At 46.8% G+C, this 20,462-nt stretch overlaps 1 protein-coding gene across 2 annotated transcripts; it reads right to left on the reverse strand.

Annotated features, from left to right (window-relative positions):
- Positions 1 to 1,998: 1,998 nt before the first annotated feature.
- Cipc (CLOCK interacting pacemaker) lies at positions 1,999 to 20,250 on the reverse strand. 2 transcript variants are annotated; one of them, XM_052185352.1, is made up of 4 exons: positions 20,136 to 20,250; positions 14,270 to 14,457; positions 7,157 to 7,326; positions 1,999 to 5,537 (listed from the first exon to the last, which is right to left on the reverse strand). In XM_052185352.1, exons 2-4 carry the CDS (start codon positions 14,445 to 14,447, stop codon positions 4,656 to 4,658), a joined length of 1,230 nt encoding a protein of 409 aa, XP_052041312.1. In that variant the 5' UTR covers positions 14,448 to 14,457; positions 20,136 to 20,250; the 3' UTR covers positions 1,999 to 4,655. The 2 variants fall into 2 exon arrangements, with proteins under 2 accessions (XP_052041312.1, XP_052041313.1); XM_052185353.1 differs by lacking the exons at positions 14,270 to 14,457; positions 20,136 to 20,250 and adding an exon at positions 5,745 to 5,923 and having other exon boundaries at positions 7,157 to 7,251.
- Between the last annotated feature and the right edge of the window lie 212 nt (positions 20,251 to 20,462).

Here is a 20,462-nt window from a genome sequence, read left to right on the forward strand (position 1 = left end):
CAACTTCACAAAGATCCACTTGTCTCTGCTTTCCTGGGTGCTGGGATTAAAGGCAGGGACAAGCACATCTGGATGAGGGCAGTTTTTCTATGGGAATGAGTGATGCAAGTTGCAATCAGGTACTTACGAGAAAGGCAAAAGCACCAACAAACTTGTCACGTGTCGGAAGTAAGATCCAGCTGGATACTAGTATATGTAGAGTCGCCTCGCTAGAACACTGGCAACCCATTTCCTAAGGTCCTCACATTAGTTCTTTTGTGTCTGTTTTTTTTTTGGGGGGGGGGGATTTTGGTTTTTTTCTTTTTTCAAGACAGGGTTTCTCTGTGTAGCCCTGGCTGTCCTGGAACTCACTCTGTAGACCAGGCTGTCTTGGAACTCACTCTGTAGACCAGGCTGGCCTCGAACTCAGAAATTCCTCTGCCTCTGCCTCCCAGAGTGCTGGGATTACAGGCATGCGCCACCACTGCCCGGCTGTGTCTGTTGATTTTATTAACACCATCTAATACAGCTAGATTTTTTTTTTTTTTTTTGGCTTTTTGGATTTGGTTTTTTTTCCAACAGGGTTTCTCTGTACAGCCCTGGCTGTCCTGGAACTCACTCTGTAGACCAGGCTGGCCTCGAACTCAGAAATCCGCCTGCCTCTGCCTCCCAGAGTGCTGGGATTACAGGCGTGCGCCACCACCGCCCGGCTCAGATCTTTTCTAAAAACAAAACCTTTTAAAATTACATTTCCCTTCCTTGTGTGTTTGGGTTGGGGTTGGGGTGGAGGGGTGCCATGGTGCACATGTTATGGAGGTCAGAAAACTGCTCTCAGGGGAAAGTTCTCTCCTTCTGTCATAGGAGTCTCAGTGGTCACCTCAGGCCTCAGGCTGGGCAGGAAGTACCTGTACTCACTGAGCTGTCTAGCTGACCCACTGCTACAGATGTCACAGAGGCAATGCTGGGAAGGGCCTTAGAGGTCATTTGCTCTTTATTGTTCAGCTCACAGGCTGGGTTAGCCAAAGTCACCAGTAACAGTAGGTACGGAGGGGACTTAACCCAGTACCGTGCCTGAGGCTCTTAAGTTCAATTTTCAGCATCATGGAAAACCAAAGATGAAATAGAAATAACACACAAATACCAGGCTTTCCTCTCTTCTGCACCAGGCTATGAACTGTGAAAGCCTCCACGATCCGGCTTAAACAGGTATGTTCACAAACAGGCAGCCCTAGAAGACTGGCAGCATCCACACCTGGTGGGTGCACAGCCAGGACAGGGCTCTTCCAAGCCCCACAGGGTCACCACCAGCTCTTTTCTGAATGCCACTTCTGGAAGACAGTGTCTCTATTCCAGAAGGGCCTTCTTGAGCCATCTTGATCCATTTTAAATTCATTTCAGCCATACTGTAGTCACTGAGACCACTGTGCGGGCCAGAAATATTTCTACAAGACGTCGCACTGCCAACTCTGCAGACCTTTTAAGGAGAGCCAGCTTGTTCCACTCCGGTGTCAAACATGCCAGGAAGCAGTCCTCAGGGTAGCAGGGAGAACATCATAGCAGGGAGACATCTCCCTAGAGGAAGCAGAGGAAGGCGGAGCCATCTTGCTAAGGACCCCTCTGTTGTAGTAAGAACTTCAGTTAACGTGGCTTTATTTCATCCCAGTATACAACCAGAGCCACGTTGCTATTTCAGAGTTCTCTCTGGGACATGTCAGGTGCAGGAAGGCACTGGAGGGCTTTCTTGCTCCTCCACCTCCTACATTGAAAACCTGCAAGCCGGGCAGGCTCTCCAGGCCGCTATGCGGCACTCAAAGTCTCCAGTGCTCGGCAAGCGATTCCATATCCCAAACAACACAAGACAGTGTTTGAAACTTGCAGGGTTTCTGAGGAAGTGGGATGGAGGGGCAGTGCTTCTAGGGGTAGAGCCCAGGGCCTCACACACCCTAGGCAAGCACTCTACCCATGGCTACATGCCCAGGCCTTAGAATTTCTAAGTAGTTACAAAGCAAACAGACCAAATAGCTTTCAAGTAAGTGACTTTTATTTTTTTTCTTTGACATTTCACAGTCAATTTCTACACAACTTCACACTTTCTTAGAAGAATTCACATTTGGTAAATAGTCTCTACCCTAAGGAGGATGTGGCTGGAAAGCCACTCAGTATATGTGTGAGAGTAACTTGTCTGCTGAAGGAATCATACTAGGGAAAAAAAGTCAGAATAATCAATAAAAACAGTGTAGTAAATTACAAACGACGTTAAATTCTATAGCCAATTTCAGTCAGGAACCTTTCAAAATGTGTTTCAATACGGCCAATACAACCTGACAGAGGCTCTCCTATGGGTTGCTCTGAGTTAAAATTGACTTCTCACCTTGGGAAAACGGCCCTACATAATGCTTCCTAAGAGCTCACAGCATGCACTGAGGCCACTGCTACTTACAGCCTGAGGCAACCAATGAAGGTTCTTCAGGTCCACTCAGGACTTCCTCCAAGTGCTGGGCTGGCCTCTGGCCTCACAGGAGAGCTCCTCTAAGACCTAGCTTCTCCACTGAAGTCTGTCTGCCTCCAGCTGCACCAGGAACAGAGCACTATGCTAACAGCCTAGAGACTTGCAGCTGCACCTCTAAGATCACAGAGGAGCAGTGACTGGAGGGCTAACCCTCCCCCCACCCAGCAGTGAGGATCCATGGTGGCTTTCATCATCTTTTATGGGGACAGGAAGGGAAATGAAAACCAGAGTCTAGGAGGAAGAGTCCAAAAGGCTTACAGCACCACAGAGGGCTTTTCCAGTGGAATACATGTGGCTCCCAGCAAGTGCTCCCAGCCTTCTGACACACGGTAAGACTCACAGCCGGTGCCCAGGCTGCTCTGAATGTACCTGTCTCTAAGGCTTTCCTGCCAAACCTTCTGCCAGAAAGGATGCCTCCTAGTGGAGTGCAGAACGGCCACAATGCCATACAGATTCAGGGGAAGCCGAGTCGGCCCAGAAAAACTGACTCTGATTTTGGAAACTTTCGGAAAGCAAACAGCAGGTAATAATTCTATGCTGACCAAAGAATATTTTACCAAGTTGATTATCTTTAAATCAGTCAAATCTAAATCATATATCTTGATGAGTACAGTAGAGCCAACCTGAGTCTTATACTTTTTAAACTATGTTAGAATTACAACCAACTCTGTAGTACATGTGATCCTTAACTCTGGACCTAGTAAAGCCCCAAGAGCATACTCTCTGCAGAAAAAGATACTGGTCACAAAATCTAAGTTAAGTTTGTAAAGAACACAGATTTCCAGCAGGATGAAAATGTTAACAGAGAGGATACAAGCCTTTGGCTCTTTACCATTTAGACACTTAGTTACCAGCACAGGGAAACTGAAGACATGGAAACTCCTCAGGCTCCCTGCCCTACAGACCAGCCTCAGAGAGGGGCAGGACGCTTCAGCCCTGCTGCCTACATCTGACCCAAGATGCAAGACTGCTCCACGGAGGCCCCGCCATCACAGGGCAAGGGAGAACCAGATGCAAAAACAGGGAAGGATCCTTTCTGATTGTTGTGGCCTTGTTTATAAATTTAACTTGTTTATAAATTTATAAACACAATCATTTTTCCCTCACAGAAACAGCTGGGTGAGGCACAGACAAGAGACAGCAGAGGGCGGGCTTACACTAGACCCTGAGGACCCAACACAAGCCACCTCAAGCTTATGATTGGTTTACTTTGATGTTGATGATAGCTTGTGTTTTTTAATTTTATATTTATTTATCGTGTGTGTGTGTGTGTGTGTATGTGTTTGCAGTAGTAGGTTATCCTCTTATCGTGTGGGTTCAGGGGATCAAACTCAGGTCGCTGGCAGCAAGCTCCTTTCCTCGCTGAGCCTCTGCAGCCCCATCTCAAGCCTTTTGAACAGGTTGTGCTATTTCAAGTATAAATTAACAAAACTTTCCAGCTAGTGACCAAAAATGCTGGCTTCTTTGACCCTTAAATCAAAAAAGCAATTCATCAAATACAATTCCAGACAGTATTAATTCCATTCTATATTTTAAAAAATCTGAAGTTAAGTATTGCCTACTTGTAAAGTTAGATCTGGTGTGATGAGTGTGAGTCAGACGGCTTTGCCCTTTCTCCCTTTCACTTACAAGTATAAGAACAAAGCCTTGTGGAAAATGCTCGCACCCAGGCACCTGCCCAAAGCACTGGAGGTTTCGCTCAGCAGGCACACGCCTGGTAGAACAAAAACATATCCTCTTCTTTTTCTCTGGGACTAACATGCTAGAGGGAGGACAGTGAAAGGATCCTTAGGTCACCTACTCCTTGATTGGACAATTGTCACTGTATACGCTCATCCATGTCACTGTACCCTGGTCCTGGACAATGAGGAGGAGGAGGAGGAGTAACAGCTGAAAGAGACAGACACAGCCATCTATCTCTCCTTTGTCCCAAGATCCAGCTAAGTGCCTGTAGGTTCAGGGACTCACGGCTGCTGCCAGCTGGAGGTCCTCAGAGGAACTTACACACACTTAACCTGTGCATGGACCACAGACTAAGACAGCAGCCGGGACTGGCACGTGGCTTTGTGGGTGAGTTTAGAAAGACAAGCTCTTAAATAGGCTGTGGAAAACAAGTGTAGTTGTGGTAGCAAAGGGGTTAACTCAGTAACTGGACAGTGCTTCTGTGCTATATGTCTGGGTGATCAGACAATGCATCTAGGTCACTGCCTGAATGACTGGACCCAGATGTTAGTGATGCCTGCAACTTGGCCCATGCCTGAGGAGCCCTGCTTTTGGTGGCCTCTATAAACATCTGGGTTTGCTCCTTCAGCTGGTCCAGCTCCACCTGAGTTGCTTGGTTCTGACGAATCAACTCCTTGGTTTTCAGAGTGATCTCCAGCAAGCCAGACTTGTGGAGGACCACCAAGGTATTCTGAAAGCGCCTATGCCTGTTCTGCCTGTGCTCGGAGAAGATGTCTGGGCTGCGGCAGAGGTGCTCTGCAGCCCACAGAGGTGAGCTGTAACTGGCTGACAGTGGGGAGAGAGGGGAGCTGCTCTCTAAGCCATGCAGAGTGCTGTCTGACGCACACACAGGACTGGCAGGCGAGGCGAAGGTCAGACTGGGAGCTTTAGCCACATGGCTGCTGGACACGGGCTGAAGAGTCTGTGGACTTCCGCCAGCCCCGAGGGAGGGGACTCCTCGCAGAGCCGAGTCCTCAGTGAGTTTGGGCGGGGCTGGAGTGGAAGGACTGGGGAGCACTCGGCCAGTCTTGGCTGGCTCACTGGAAGACACGCTTGGCCCCAGGCTCTCCGTGCAGACTTTCTTCAGTACCCCACTTGTCCCCCTGTCTTCTGAGCTGAGGCCCCTTTTGCCTGGATGGGGGGCTATTTTGGTGTAAGAATTTAGAATGGGCAAGTAGTTTCTGCATTCTGACTTCTTCTCCCCAGCATGGCAGGGGCTGACAGGAGAAGGCACAGGTGGATGAAGGACAAAGAGCTGCGGCTGCGCGGAGATCACCTCAAAGGAGGGCTGCACGGTCCAGGACTGGAGCTGGGAGGAGCTGCCGCCCTGGAGACAAAGCAAGAGAACAGCTGCACCCACACAGAAGACAGCAGCCTCCTGCCTCCACCCAAGGCGAGGGAGGGGCTGCTCAGCTGTGGCGGGCGCCCTCAAGCACAGGGAAGTTGTGGTAAAGACGGGGAGGGGGCCTGAAATCCACTTACATCTGCATCACACTTTAAAACTAAAGAAGGCGAAGCAAAAACAAACACAAACCTTTTTCCTAAGGGAGAACTCTGGGGAGTTTGTTTTTTTACATCCCATCTCTGCCTGTGTGACGAGCCTGTGACTAGGTAGGTGCACATGAGTGCAGGTCCCCATGTCAGATCCCTGGAGATGGAGTTACAGCTGGTCGTGAGCCGTCCAACATGGGTGCTGGGACAAACGTGGGTCGTCTGGAAGAACAAGTGCTCTGAACTGCTGAGCTATCCTTCCAGGCTGAAATCCCTGTTTTTAATCAAGAGCTATCACTAAGCAAAAGAAACTGGAGGCAGATGAAATAATGGCGCAGGTGCAGTCCAATGAGGCAGTAAGACCAGAGTGCAATTTCCTGGCGAGGGTAACAGAGGCTAAGCTCAGGTCCGGCGACTCGTCAGGCGGAGTGCTGGGCTAACATACCTGGCGTTCTTTATTGGATCCCAGCCCCACAGAATCCTGGCACAGTGGCAGATACCTATCATCCTGGCATCCAGGATATAGAAGCAGGAACATCAAGAGCTCAAATTCACGCTCAGCCACACAAGGATCTCAAGATCAGCTTGAGCTATGGGAGACCTTGTCTCAAAACAAAAACTAAGAAACTCCCAAAACTAAAGGAAACCCAGGAGTGACTCCATGAAGGAAGCCTGTCACTAAGCTTCCTATCTCCTGCCCAGCCTAGCAGTCTGACCAGCCGTCCTTCCTGTGTCCCTCTGCTGGGGAAGCTACCTCACTCACTCCTGAGTGTTTTGTGTGTGCGTGCATGTGTGTGCAAGAGTATGTATAAATTTCAGTATAAGTGTGTGTGTGCACATGTGAGCTCAGGTGCCCTCAGATGAGAAGAAGGCATGGTAGAGTACTTGCTTAACACACACACACACACACACACACACACACACCCTTAAAACTAAAGCTTGGGCTGGAGAGATGGCTCAGCAGTTAAGAGCACCGAGGTCCTGAGTTCAAATCCCAGCAAGCATATTGGGTTTACAACCATCTGTAATGGGATCTGATGCCCTCTTCTGTCTGAAGAGAGCAATGGTGTACTCATATACATAAAATAAATAAATAAATCTTTTTAAAAAATGTTTCAGAAAAAGAAAGCAAAAATAAAAAACTAAAGCTTAAAAAAATAAATTTTAGTAGGGCAGTGGCGGCACATGCCTTTAATCCCAGCACTTGGGAGGCAGAGGCAGGAGGATTTCTAAGTTTGAGGCCAACCTGGTCTACAGAGTGAGTTCCAGGACAGCCAGGACTACACAGAGAAACCCTGTCTTGGGAAAAAAAAAAAAAAGTACCTGTACGAGCAGTTGAGGCAGCCCTGTCTGTCAGGCCACATGGGCGTCACCTAGTGTGGTCGTGGGCGCACAAGCACATGGGAGGCCCAGAGAAGCCCGAGTGCAGAGACTGTGGGCTCCGCGTCCCCTCACCTGCTTGACCAGCACGTTCTTCATGACGACCATGGGGGACAGCGTGGGGAAGGCGTTGTTTGCAGCTCTGGAGCTCTGCCTCAGCTTGTCTTCTCTGCTCCAGCCCAAGGCGCTCAGCATGTCCTCCGACTCCATCTGCTCTGCCGAGCTCAAGCATTCTGAGCTCCCATCTGGTGGGCAGAGAAATGGTCAGCTCACTTGAGCTACGGCTCATAACCCGGCTCCAGGTAGAAAGGAGGCCCTGGATGGGGGTTTCTGTGAGTGCACGCAGGTCGGAACTGTCACTGGCTGCTCAGTAACTATCTTTCCCGCTCCACAGGTTTAACTACTCTGCTTGAGTAGTAGTAGTTCTAAGAGTTTGTTCAAAACTTTTAGAAAACCCTGGGCCAATCAGGGTTTGTTTGAAAGCAATCATTACCAGATCACAAGAGAAATCGGTTGAAGACCGATTAAATGGTTACTTGTATTTTCTTATTTTAACACCTTTTAACATTTTGTGTGGATAGATGGGGTGGGTGCATGTCATACTGTTCATATAGGGACAGAGGACAGCCTTGGGAGTCAATTCTCTGCTACTAGGTTGTCAGTCTTGGTGACAAGTGACTTTCCCTGCTGAGCCACTTCATCTGGGCCAGGACATTACTTTAAAAACCGTTTTTAAGAAGTGGGGAGAAAATGTGAGAAGTGGGGAGAAAATGTAACATTCTCAAGATCCTCAGAGGCCCTGGAACCAAAGGATACAAAATATAAAAAGCAAAGCCAATTAAAATGTTTATCCATGTTGAAATGAAAATAGCTCCGTCCTGAATGTCCTGATGTGAATGGTTAGTGACAGCTGTTAGCAGACTCTACAATCATCCAGGAGACAAAGCCCCAGGCATACCTGTAAAGGTTATCTAGATCAGGTTCAGCCCCTGAGAACGCCTGTGAGGGAGTCCAGGCTAGGTTAACTGACGTGGGAAGGACTGACTACGGCAGGAGCAGGGATTCTTCCCGGACTGTACACGTTCTGAAGGGAGTGAGTGAGCGAGGGAGGGAGCACGGCACTCACTGCTCTCTGCTCCTGACTGTGGGTGGGCGTGCGGAAGGAGCTGCTTCAGGCCCCTGCTGCCTCCACGAACTATAACTTTGAACTGTGAGCTGAAATAAACCCTTTTCCCATAAGTTGCTTTTATCAGAGTATTTTATCACAGTGGCAGGAAAAGAAACTTAGGTCAGTTGTTAAAGCTGAAACGAACTGTCCCTTCTGCTATCCCGGCCACCCTGTTAAGTACCTACTTTGCTGAAGTCCTGAACAGCTGAGTGCTTACTGGGAACCCTGGACAACAGGGCATGAAAGGGTGCTATTGTGGTTTACGTTTGAAAGGTCTCCCACAGGCCCTGGTTTTAAATGCCTGATACCCGACTTGTGGCTCTGTCTTAAAGGCACAGAGGTTTCAGGAGTGGGACTTGGCTGGTAGATGGCTGGGAGCAGGCCTTTGCAGGTAACAGCAGGCTCTGGCTTGGCCTGCTTTCTCTGCTCCTGGCCCACTTCTGCACACCTCTACCTCCACAGACAGAGCTGCTCCACTGTAGCCACCTCAAAGGTGACACCATCTGAAACTATGACCAACATAATCCTTCCTATCAGGTATCATGGTTGCGGTGATGGGAGACAATACAAATATTCTCCCTATGTAAATTTCATATAAAAGGAATGCAAACCAGATGCCTGCAAAAATGAACCCAAAGACCACGTACCTTCTACAGAAGTAACTGGGACTACCCTAAATGCTCACCAACATGTAGTTCAGCTGACGGAGAGCTTTGCTGGCAAGTACTCAGCCCTGGGCTCCATCCCAAGTACCACGGAAGCCAGGTCTGGTGCATACCTGCAATGCCAGCACTCAAAAGGTAGAAACAAGAGGATCAGGAGCCCAAGATCATCTCTGACTACATAGTGAGTTTGAGAAAGGTATACATGAGGTACTACTAAGATAGAGAGACTGGGGAGCTGCAGGGAGGTCAGAACAGACCAGTATGGTGGCATATACCTATAATCCAGCACTCAGAACGCTGAGCAAGAAGCACCTGAAGTTCAAGGCAGCCTCAGGTATAGAACCCACATAGGGTGGCTCACAACCACTTGTAATTCCAGCTCCAGGGTAGCCAATGCCAAGAAAGAAGGGAAAGGGAAGGGAAGGGAAGGGAAGGGAAGGGAAGGGAAAAGGGAAGGGAAAAGGGAAGGGAAAAGGGAAGGGAAAAGGGAAGGGAAAAGGGAAGGGAAAAGGGAAGGGAAAAGGGAAGGGAAAAGGGAAGGGAAAAGGGAAGGGAAAAGGGAAGGGAAAAGGGAAGGGAAAAGGGAAGGGAAAAGGGAAGGGAAAAGGGAAGGGAAAAGGGAAGGGAAAAGGGAAGGGAAAAGGGAAGGGAAAAGGGAAGGGAAAAGGGAAGGGAAAAGGGAAGGGAAAAGGAAAGGGAAAAGGGAAGGGAAAAGGGAAGAAAGAAAAGAAGGAATAAGAGGGAGAGAGGAAGAGAAGAGAAGAGAAGAGAAGAGAAGAGAAGAGAAGAGAAGAGAAGAGAAAGGGCCCATTAAGTATGTCAGAGTAATCTGAATGAGGCAAGATAAACTGTAAATGTTTTTTGTACAGCTTGGCAAAGACTGTGATCAGGAAGATATTTATCAACAGAGGTTTAATTCAGAAAGTCTGGTGACACTTGTCAAAAATTATGGCTGTTGGAGTTCTTCTCTTGGTCAGACAGTTAATCCAAATGGATACTTCTAGACTAGAAACAATTGTGATTCCTGGACTTTGGAGTTGAAATGCATTCTACACATATGGAACTAGGTGTCAGGCTGGAGAGATGGCTCAGTGATTAAGAGCACTGTGCTCTTTCAGAGGTCCTGAGTTCAATTCCCAGCACCGCATGGTGGCTCACAATCATCCGTAATGGGATACAAAGCCCTCTTCTGGTGTGTCTGAAGACAGGTACAGTGTACTCATATAAATAAAACAAATAAATAAATCGTTAAAAAGAAAAGGAACCAGGTATCCTAGACAAAGAATTACTACAAGTCTTTTGCTAAAAAGACATAAGATGAACCTAGACAGCTTGTTCCTTTTACTTAAACACTGCAGGAGGTGTCACAGGAGACAACGTACATAACAGATAATGGTGATAAAGGACCAATAAATAATTACTAAAGAATTCCATAAATCCAGGATGATACTCAAAATGAAACAGAAGAAGGAAAATATTTTTTCACTAAAAGGTTGAGTTGGCAAAGTGACAGCATTAGAAGATTACAACCTTTAAATCACTGGGATGGTAACCAGTTCAAGGCAAGATCATCAACGGACGATAAAACACTGGCTAGGGGTTTGTTAGAAGGCAGGTTGATGATACTTGCCTATGACCTTGCACTCAGAGGCCGGGCAGGTCATGACCAAGAATTCACCTGCTTCAGCCTCCCCAGAACCTAGGATGCTAGACATGTGCCACCAGGCTTGACTAAAAGGTTATCTTTACAACAAAGAAATGTGGTGCATTACCATTTAACCAAGTGATCAGAGTATCATCAAGAATGAAATGGGGCTGAAAATGGCTCAGCAGTAAGAGCGCTTACAGAAGACCCAGGTTCAGTTCCCAGGCCCCACAGTAGGTGACTCACAGCCTCCTGTAACTCCAGGTCCAGGGGATCTGATGCCCTGTACTGGCCCCCACAGGCACCTGCATGTAAATAGTGTACAAACTCATGGAGAGACACATGCATACAAATAAATAAATCTTTAAACAAACAAAAACGGAATAAGGCTATTGTAAGTTTCCTTGTGTTCTGCAATGGAAAGTATACAACATCTCCAATGTAGCACTCATGATTCCAAATGTGAGGAAGCTATCAAAAAATCCAGGATGTGGGGCATTCTCCTCAAACTATCTTACCGTTGTGTTCAGAGACATCAATATCATAAAGAAAAGGAAAGAAAAGATGGACAGCTACTCTGGATTAAATAAGATTAAAAAGCAGGCTATCTTCATGCAATGCACACTCAATTAGATGCTGGTGCCAAAAGTCAAAAGCCAGTGGCACATGCTACAGGGACTTCACTATGGTAACAGGGAAATCAGATGCCCCGCAGTTAGAGTATTCCTCAAGGGTTGACGTTCTTGGGTGTGATGATGGCATTATAATTATATAGAGAGAAATGTCTTTGCTTCTGAGATTTAAACTAAAGATTTAGCAATGAAATGCTAATTGTTCGAAGTTTACTTTTCAAACAATTAAGCAATGTACACAGGGGAGGAGTGTTAATAGGGCAAAAACAGTAATCCCCGTGGATCTGAAGGAAGTAGCTTTCTGGTAAAGGACTCAATCACTTTTCTTTAGATTTGAAATTTCTTGAAATAAATTTAGGAAAATAATTAAAACAGAAAACACACTCCATCTTGGTTTTGCAATTCTTCAAAAAAATTAGTTTATTTTATGTGTATTAGTATGAGGGCATCAGATCTGTTGGAACTGGAATTACAGATAGTTATGAGCTGCCATGTGGGTGCTGGGGATTGAACCCAGGTCCTTTGGAAGAGCAGACAGTGCCCTTAACCACTGAGCCCTCTTCTAGCCCTAGTTTTGCAAATTTTACCAAAGTGCTTTTCAGCCTTTTGGCTAAGATCAAGTACAAATTTCATCATATCCAAGGTAGCTGGACTAACTCAGATAGGGACATTTCCCTGGAACCTGCCCCAAGAATGGCCAGTAGCTTTCACTGGAGCCACCTTCTGAAACAGGAGTGGGGGCGACTGTTACTTACTGCCACTGTGTCTGAACAGCACAGTACTTATGAAAACAACTGGACTGACACAGTTAGACCTTAGAAGAAGGAGCTGAATGCCAGTGGTCCTGGGAATTACAAACAGAAGGACTGTGGGTAAAGTCTGGTTTCTTCTTTGACTCCCCCAAGCATTTAAACATTTACAGTGAGCCTGCATTACCTTTATGCTCTAGACCCAGAGCCAAAGCAAGTGTGATACTGAAAGAGATAAAAGCCCTCAGTGCTTTCCAGACTTTCCACCTTCCTTCTGCAGCCTCAGTTCCAGAATCTCTGGGAGGGACTAGGGATCTAAATCTTCAACTGTCTGGTGCTTCGGGTGAACTTCATAAGACAAGCCTGGTAAACAATTACACTAAAACAACAACAACAACAACAAAAACCACAGTGCTATAGGCTGGCTCACCCTTCCCTGGACTGGCCTGGCCCGGGGTAGGACACTAATTCCTCTGTTCTAATCCCTGGGTCAGTGCTGTCCCTCTCTGAGTAATCATCTATTTATATCTTAGCCTCTCATTCAGCATGCCTATGAGACGAAGCACACCAATCTAAGAAGGGAAGAGTCCTAGATTTCCTGACAGCAGCACTTCCTACCATAAATTAGTAAATTAGTAACACGGGTGGAACCTGGGTAACACCTGGAGATATGGACATACCTGGGTATCTTTCCCTAGAAAAAGCTCCATTCTCAGGAGAGTGAGCTTGAGTCCCCCATCATCCTGAGAATCTACTGGGACAACACTGTTGGCATTAGTTGCACTGTAAGGGTACTTCAAGCCACTGACTACTATCAGACCTACAAATAGAAGAGTGTTAGCACAAAATTAAGAAGCTTAAGGAGGGATGCAGCCAGCCCATTTGGGTAAGGCTCAGGACAGCTGTGATGGTTTGTATATGCTCGGCCCAGGAAGTGGCACTATTAGAAGGTGTGGCCCTGTTGGAGCAGGTGTGTCACTGTGGGCATGGACTTTAAGACCCTCATCCTAGCTGCCTGGAAGCCAGTATTCTGCTAGCAGCTTCAGATGAAGACGTTGAGCTCTCAGCTCCTCCTGCACCAGCCTGCCTGGATGCTACCATGTTCCCACCTTGAGGATAATAGACTGAACCTCTGAACTTGTAAGTCAGCCCCAATTAACTGTTGTCCTTATCAGAGTTGCCTTGGTCATGGGGTCTGTTCACAGCAATAAACCCTAAGACAACAGCTAACAATGAAAGAGCACTGACTGCTCTTCCAGAGGTTCTGAGTTTCATCCCCAGCAACCACATGGAGGCTCACAACCATCTGTAAGGGGATCTGATGCCCTCTTCTGGCCTGTCTGAAGAGAGCAACAGTAAGAGAACGATAGTATACTCACATACATAAAATAAGTAAATCAGAAAGAAAGAGAGAGAGAGAAGAAGAAAAGAAAAGGAAAGGAAAGGAAAGAAAAGAAAAGAAAAGAAAAGAAAAGAAAAGAAAAGAAAAGAAAAGAAAAGAAAAGAAAAGAAAAGAAAAGAAAAGAAAAGAAAAGAAAAGAAAAGTCCTACTAATGATAATTTTGTTGTGGGAGGTTTGGTTGATCTGGTTGGTTTGTTAGGGTTTCATCGTGTGGTCCTGATGGCCCAGAACTCACTCTGTAGACCATGATAGCTTCAAACTCAGAAATCCACCTGTCTCTGCATCCCAAATCCTGGGATTAAGGACGTGTGCCACCATACCCAGCTCAAAGATTTGTTTGTTTTCTTTTGTATGTGTGTGGGTGTGGGTGTGTGTGCGCGCCCGTGCGCCTGCTAGTTTGTCTGTATATGCATGCACCATGTACATGCAAGAGCCCTCAAAGGCTACAAGAGGGTATCAGGCACAGCAAGCTAACACACCCGGGTTTTATAAAGTGCTGGGATCCAACCCAGGGCATCCTGAATACCAGGCAAGCACTCTCAACTGAACTATAGATCCAGGCCATGTTTAAATATTTTTTTTCTAGTAGATACAGTTTGAAATATAGTATTAAAAGTTGAAAAGTCTAATTGAAAAAGGATATCAAATTATTTTTTCAGAGTTAACTCCATGGTGCTGTGATAGACAGACAGACAGACAGACAGATAGACTGAAAGATACACAGATACATAGAGACATAGACCATAAAATACCACAGAATTACCTCCACTACCACCCTCATTCTCATAATTACTATTCATAAGAGCTCAGAGAGTAATTTATCCTGTGTGAGAAAGCTTCTTGTTTTTCTTACACTACTAAGTTTCAGGGAGGAAGGTTTCCATGCAAATCATTCAGTAGAAGGCAGAAGAGTAAGACATGGTTAACCTGAAAAGCCAGAGTCCTTGTCTGAGTCAGCGGCGACTGCACCAAGTGGTCGGGCTAGTTTTTTCATCTCCGTGGCTCGGCCTGGCTTGGCGGAGAGTCTTCTGGGGCTCTCTCTGGATGGGATCTTCCTCTCCATGTCTACGAGGGCTGGAAGCTGGATCACAGGTACTCTTTGCATATGAACTGCTCTGTGAAGAACAACAATTACATAAGTCATCACCTGGAGCATGGACGAGGGGAGCCAAATGGTGAGGAGAGGAAGGACAAAGAGCACTAGCCTCACCCAGCTACAGCTCTCTGTGCTCTCAGCTGACCAAGCTTCAAGTTTACTAAACAGACGGTTTCCACCCAAAAGGAGGCTCACCATCCCCTTGCTGCCCTCTAATTCCATTGCGAATTCAAGGCACGATTTCAAGGCACGCAACCACATTCAGTGGAAGCTTTGTGAGCTGCTAACAAAGGGACATTTGATTAGGCTTTTTGAAATGGGTAACCAGATAAACTCACCCTCCTCCCGGAGGAGAGGAGAGGTAATATCAACCGGCAAGACGTGCTTTCCCAGTAGACATGTGTGGCTTGTGACCTAGTGCCACCACTCAACAGTGCAGGGTTTCTCAAACCTGTCAGTTCTTAGAATAGAGTACTGAGCAGAGTACAACCAATGTCGCTCTCTCTCTCTCTCTCTCTCTCTCTCTCACACACACACACACACATGCAGATACACACATACACAGATACACACACACACACTGCTTCAAAAGCCTATTTTACATTTATTTTATTGGTTTATTTTTGTGTGCACACATACATGTATGAGCACACATGTGCCATGACTCACATGTCGATGTCAGAAGACACTGACAGGAGTCGGTCGTACCCTCCCACCTTGGGGTCCTGTCGGGTGGCAAGCACCTTTACCTCCTGAACTATCTCACTAGTCCCATCCACCACTTTTTTTTTAGTGATTGATTTTTGTTTTATGTGCACTGGTGTTTCTCCATATGCATGTCTGTGAGAGGGTGTTGGATCCCAGGTCCTCTGGAAGACAGCTCTTAACCTCTGAGCCATCTCTCTAGCCCTCTACATGCTACTTTTGGACTTAAATTAAAATAAAAAAACAGAAACACAACAATAAAAAAAATACAAAAAAAATACAAAAAAAAAAAAACCAGGAAACTTTTGCAGGCCTGAGGAATAGCTCAGTGGTAAAGCACTTACTTACTTGGTATGCTTAGAACCTAAGTCTGATCCCTAGCATCACCACATAAAAGCAAAAATATTTATGTACACACAAAATATTTTAAAAGTGCTTACTCAGGAAGAATTGTGAGAAGAGGTAACTGGGTAGGGGGGACAGTAAACAGGCTGTAAAGTGAAAAAGTAAAATAATAACTTTTTTTAGCCAGGCGGTGGTGGCGCACGCCTGTAACCCTAATACTCTGGGAGGCAGAGGCAGGCGGATTTCTGAGTTCGAGGCCAGCCTGGTCTACAGAGTGAGTTCCAGGACAGCCAGGGCTACACAGAGAAACCCTGTCTCCAAAAAAGCAAAATAAATAAATAAATAAATAAATAAATAAATGTTTAAATGTAAAAAGTGCTTACAAGGAGTGGGCTGGAAAGATGGCTCAACAGTTAGGAGCACTTGGCCACCTTCCAGAGAACTCAGTACACACATGATGGCTCACAACAACTCGAGCCCTAGATGATACAATGCCCTCTCTGGGCTCTGTGGGCACTAGGCACACAAGCGGTACACAGACATGCATGCAAACAAAACACCCCCATATAAAATGAATAAAAAAATTTAAATGTAAGTACTTATATGGCCCCGTTTTGCAATGGAAGAAGTAAGGCTCAGATACATTATCTTCAGACATTCAGAAACATGTAAACATATAAACTGGCCATTGTGCTAGACTGAGGATTCAGAGAATAGAATTATTTGTGTCTGTAGGTTTCCTGGAGCTTGTGATCTAGTGAGAAAACAACAGATATTAACCAAGTAGTCATACAACTCATGATTGCTTAGACAGGCTATGAAGGTGTGAGGCTATTGTCTGGGCGGCAGAAAGTGTGTGGCTGCGATGGTGGGGTGGGGAGCAGCACACATTAGTGAGGCAAAGGGCACAGGTAGACCAGCAGTGTGTTCCAAGCCAATGGGAAGGCTGAAGGGAGAAGAACTTGGTATACTCGTTAGTAAAATGGCCAGGGAGGTCAGAGCACAATGTCGTGCTCGGGCAATGGGGTGGGGTGAGATGGGAGAACAGACACACAGGACAGACAGGCAGTGCCTTGGAGTCATGCACGCTGGAGAAGACTGCAGAATAACTAAGGAGCGGTGGGAGTGGTGGCACTTGGGAGGCAAAGCCAGGCAGATTTCTGAGTTGGAGGCCAACCTGGTCTATATAGTGAGCTTTGGGCCAGCCAGGGCTACCTAGCGAGATCCTGTCTTAAAACAAAAACAAGGGGTAAGAAAAGAGGGTACCACCAAGGAAAACAATAATGATGAAACTGGGTAGGAGTGCGAAAAGCCCAGAAATTACTGAATTCACAATCCACTCATGAGTCTACGCAGCTGTCCTAAGTAAAACCACACACCTCAGCTAAGCGGCACTGTCCCTGGAATTCCCTCAACCCACACCTGAACATTTCTGCTGGTTCAGGACCTCGTGAGAAACACTAGGGCAAAGACTCACGGTACAATGAGCAGGACACAGGAGTCCACGCACTCTTGAGCAACCTCGCGCTCACATGCTTAGAGACACCTGCAGTGGACTAAAGAGACCTGAATGGGAGGAAATTCTAACTGTGACTTCAAGTGAAAAGTCACTGTGCCCCACACCTATCTCATTCAGGGTCTGTCAGCCTCGGCAATTCATATCCCAGGACTGTCCCCCTAGTCAGTCACACGCTTAACCCTCCACATGCCATTGCCACATCTTACAGAGCACTGCGCAAAGCAACGTCTTATGTTTGACAGCTCTGATGTTTGATAGCTTAGACCATCCTGTTTAAAAGGCAGGTGGAAATGTCAAGCTGTATCTCTAATTAAAGCAGGATCCTTTTGTATGAACCTAACAAATGTGCACAGTGTAATTTTCCTAAAATACTATGTGAAAGTGAATAGAGCCTTCTTTAAAAAGAAACTAGAAGTGGCTTCCGGATGGTACTCAGAGTAATGCGGGTCTGACCAGCTGTTGATCCAGATTAGAAGAGCAGGTCACGGCAGTTGCAACTAAAAATCTGAGAAACGTCACAATATCTTACTAAACAGAATATTTTACAGGCATTTTAGAGAAAGCATCCCAATTTAGTCTGTATGATCCTGTCATAAGACTTGGGAGAGTTATTACGATGTTAGCTATTAAAATGCAGTTAGTGGAGCTACAGGAAAACACTTAGGAATTTACTCTGGTTCACAGGGAAATTATAGAATACTGACTGCAGAATCAAAACACTAAAACTTTGACAAATCCATTAAATTCTAAAACTTTATATCCTGGGGAATTGGTGGCATTTTAGAAGAAAAACAAAGCCCACACAACTGACTTTAAAATGGTAAAGTGTCTATTTTAGATGCAAAAAGATTAAAAATATGAGTCTCTGTTTTTGATAAAGTTCTGTTCAGGCAGAGGAAAAGGCTTTAGTGTTCCAGCCGAGGAGGCCCATGTGAGAACAGAGAGCTACACACACCTCTCTTCTTTTGGAGGAAGTGGGCTTACATGCAGCACACCAGAGGAAGCCCTGGGCAGAACAACAGAGAGGTGCCATTTTCCCCTCAGCACGCCTTAAGACAGTGGATAGTAAGATCATAACGGGAAACTAGTCAGCGCTCACATAACCTGGTAGAGGACACTCTCGGAAGTGTGCTTCACAGCACTTGGGGCTCACTTCCGGTTTTCACTTCTTACATTAGAGTCATTATTTGTCTCTAGAACAGTGGTTCTTACTCTGTGGGTCCCAAACCTTCTATGGGTCAAAAGACCTTTCCACAGTAGTCACATAAGAGTCAGAAAACACAGATATTTACATTACAGTTCATAACAGTAGCAAAATTACAGTTACAAAGTAGCAATGAAAAATTATTTTGTGGTTGGGGGTCACCACAACATGAGGAACTGTATTAAAGGGTCCCAGTGTTAGGAAGATTGAAGACCACTGCTCTAGAACCTCAGAGTCCTTGATTCTATCTTTATGTTGTTTTCAACTTTGCAACAAACTTGTGAGGTAGTCAAGAGAATAATAAATTTTAACAAAAATGTATTATTGTTAGTTCAGCAGAGTCTCTGGCAGCCCAAGCAGTTTGGTAGTCACCAAAACACCTGAACAACTTGAAGGTCAAGACTGCATTTTCAAAGGCCGTGATCACCTCCAGGTCTAATTATCAGGTGTAGTCCAATATACCCCTCATTCTAAGATGAAACCATAGGGACAAGTATACCAACCAAGTTAAAAGCCAGTGTGACCCACAATCTCTGGGGAATTTTGAGTTTGGGATGAAAAGGCCAATCAAAGGGTTAAGAGGCAAGGCTCTGACACGGAGCTTTTAGGACTCTCTTTTTACAGCTACTTGGCACCATTCCTGGGAGCTCACATTCCCTTTAAATGTGTCACGTGTATGACATGCGTGCAGAGAGGTGTGAGGTGAAAAGCTTACATATAAAAAAGTGATAAGGCCATAGAAAGTGAATTGATCAGCCATAAACCCATGAGTAATCCCAGTTAGAAGCACAAATGTATTACTAGGTTTTCTCTGAAGTCGTTTTTTTTCTTTTGATCTGCATTTTCAGAAATATCATTCCCGGAGAATGAGTATTTTAGTGGTGGAAATTTCTCCTACCTACATGTCTATTATTCATATTCTCCTTCACCCTCCTTCCCGTTCTCAAAACTGGCTGAAAAAAGTCATGTCGAGGACCCTGCCCTCTCCGGTGGCTCTCTCCATCCTCACCTTCCAAAGGGGGTGGGGTGGGGCATGTGAATCAGAGAACGTTCTCAGATCACTTTCAAAAAGGGGGCTCGCAGTAACAGTGCCCACCTATCCATTCGCACCAGCCCACAGGACATCTGCGCCAGGCAGCATGCTCACCCTCCAGGCATCAACTAGCCTGCCAACTCAGCGGGGCAGAACTGGGCAGACCCCAGGACTATATGCTGTGACTGGCATACCACCAGTCTCCAGGGCAAATGCCCAGGCAATACCTACTGCCAGAACTTGGGCAGTAAACAGAGAGCTTGACTCTGGCCCTGGGTCCAGATCAAAACCGTCCTGCACACCCACTAACCATTGACTTCTTAGTTTCTTCCTCACGTCTCTATCGCTGGCACCACGCCTGGCTAGCCGGCCATCCAGGAGAAATAACCAGTAAGAGTAGGGGACCGCAGGCCTCTGAGCTAGACAGTGCACCTGCGTCTAGCTCCTAAACGAAGGTCCTGGACACTCATGCCCACCGACCTGCCCATGCATAGACCCCCTCAGGCCTTCGGGTTCTCCTCCGGCGGGAGTAATGGTATCCAGGGCCAGGCCAAGGCACACATGCTCGAAGGGACTCACAACCACTTGCCCCTCATACAAACCCTGTCCCTACACACCGTCTGTGCCTCACCCCAGATTCCCTTCCCCATACTGGGCCCGATCCTCGGAGCAAACCAACTAAAAGGAAGCCAGGAATGGCGCGTCCCTCTGCTCCCAGTTTTTGGCGCCCCCGTGCCCCCAAAGTCCTGGTTCTCCCTCGGGCCCGCTTCGCTCTCCTTCCTTTCACCTGCTCCCGCCTGCTTTTTCGGTGATCCCAGTCCCAATCTCTCAGTCTCACCCCCATCCCAGCTCTCCCTGTGCCCTGAGCCTAGCGAGCCCTGCCTTTCTCACCTAGGGCCAGGGTCGCCGCTCCATGACTAGCCCGGCGGGTTAGCTGGCGCATGCGCGAGCCGGGCCCCACGACTCCATGACAACCTGGTATTCGCCGGGTCTCTAGCTATCCGCACCGCCTCCCGCCCATTTCTCCTCCCTCCGCCCCCACAACAGCTCTCGCCAGTCACGTGGCCCGGTTCCGCGGACCCAGCACCATGGAGACTGCGCGCTGTGCTCCTAGAAGGGCACTTGGAGACCCGCCCCACCTTCCCGCTCTAGCCGGAAGGCCGCGGAGCACCGAGGAGAGAGCGACGCTCTCTCCAAGGCGGTGGTCCTCTCTATGAT

This window comes from Apodemus sylvaticus, chromosome 6, assembly GCF_947179515.1.
Source record: "Apodemus sylvaticus chromosome 6, mApoSyl1.1, whole genome shotgun sequence".
NCBI classification, from domain to species: domain Eukaryota; kingdom Metazoa; phylum Chordata; class Mammalia; order Rodentia; family Muridae; genus Apodemus; species Apodemus sylvaticus.

What these genes read in the sequence shown, in the direction of transcription:
- Cipc (XM_052185352.1), bottom strand. Translation starts at nt 14,447, where the DNA reads ATGCAAAGAGTACCTGTGATCCAGCTTCCAGCCCTCGTAGACATGGAG. An exon ending in CAAGGACTCTGGCTTTTCAG is followed by an intron (nt 7,327 to 14,269) that starts GTTAACCATGTC and finishes TCTGCCCACCAG; the next exon opens with ATGGGAGCTCAGAATGCTTG. An exon ending in AGAACGTGCTGGTCAAGCAG is followed by an intron (nt 5,538 to 7,156) that starts GTGAGGGGACGC and finishes CTTTGTCTCCAG; the next exon opens with GGCGGCAGCTCCTCCCAGCT.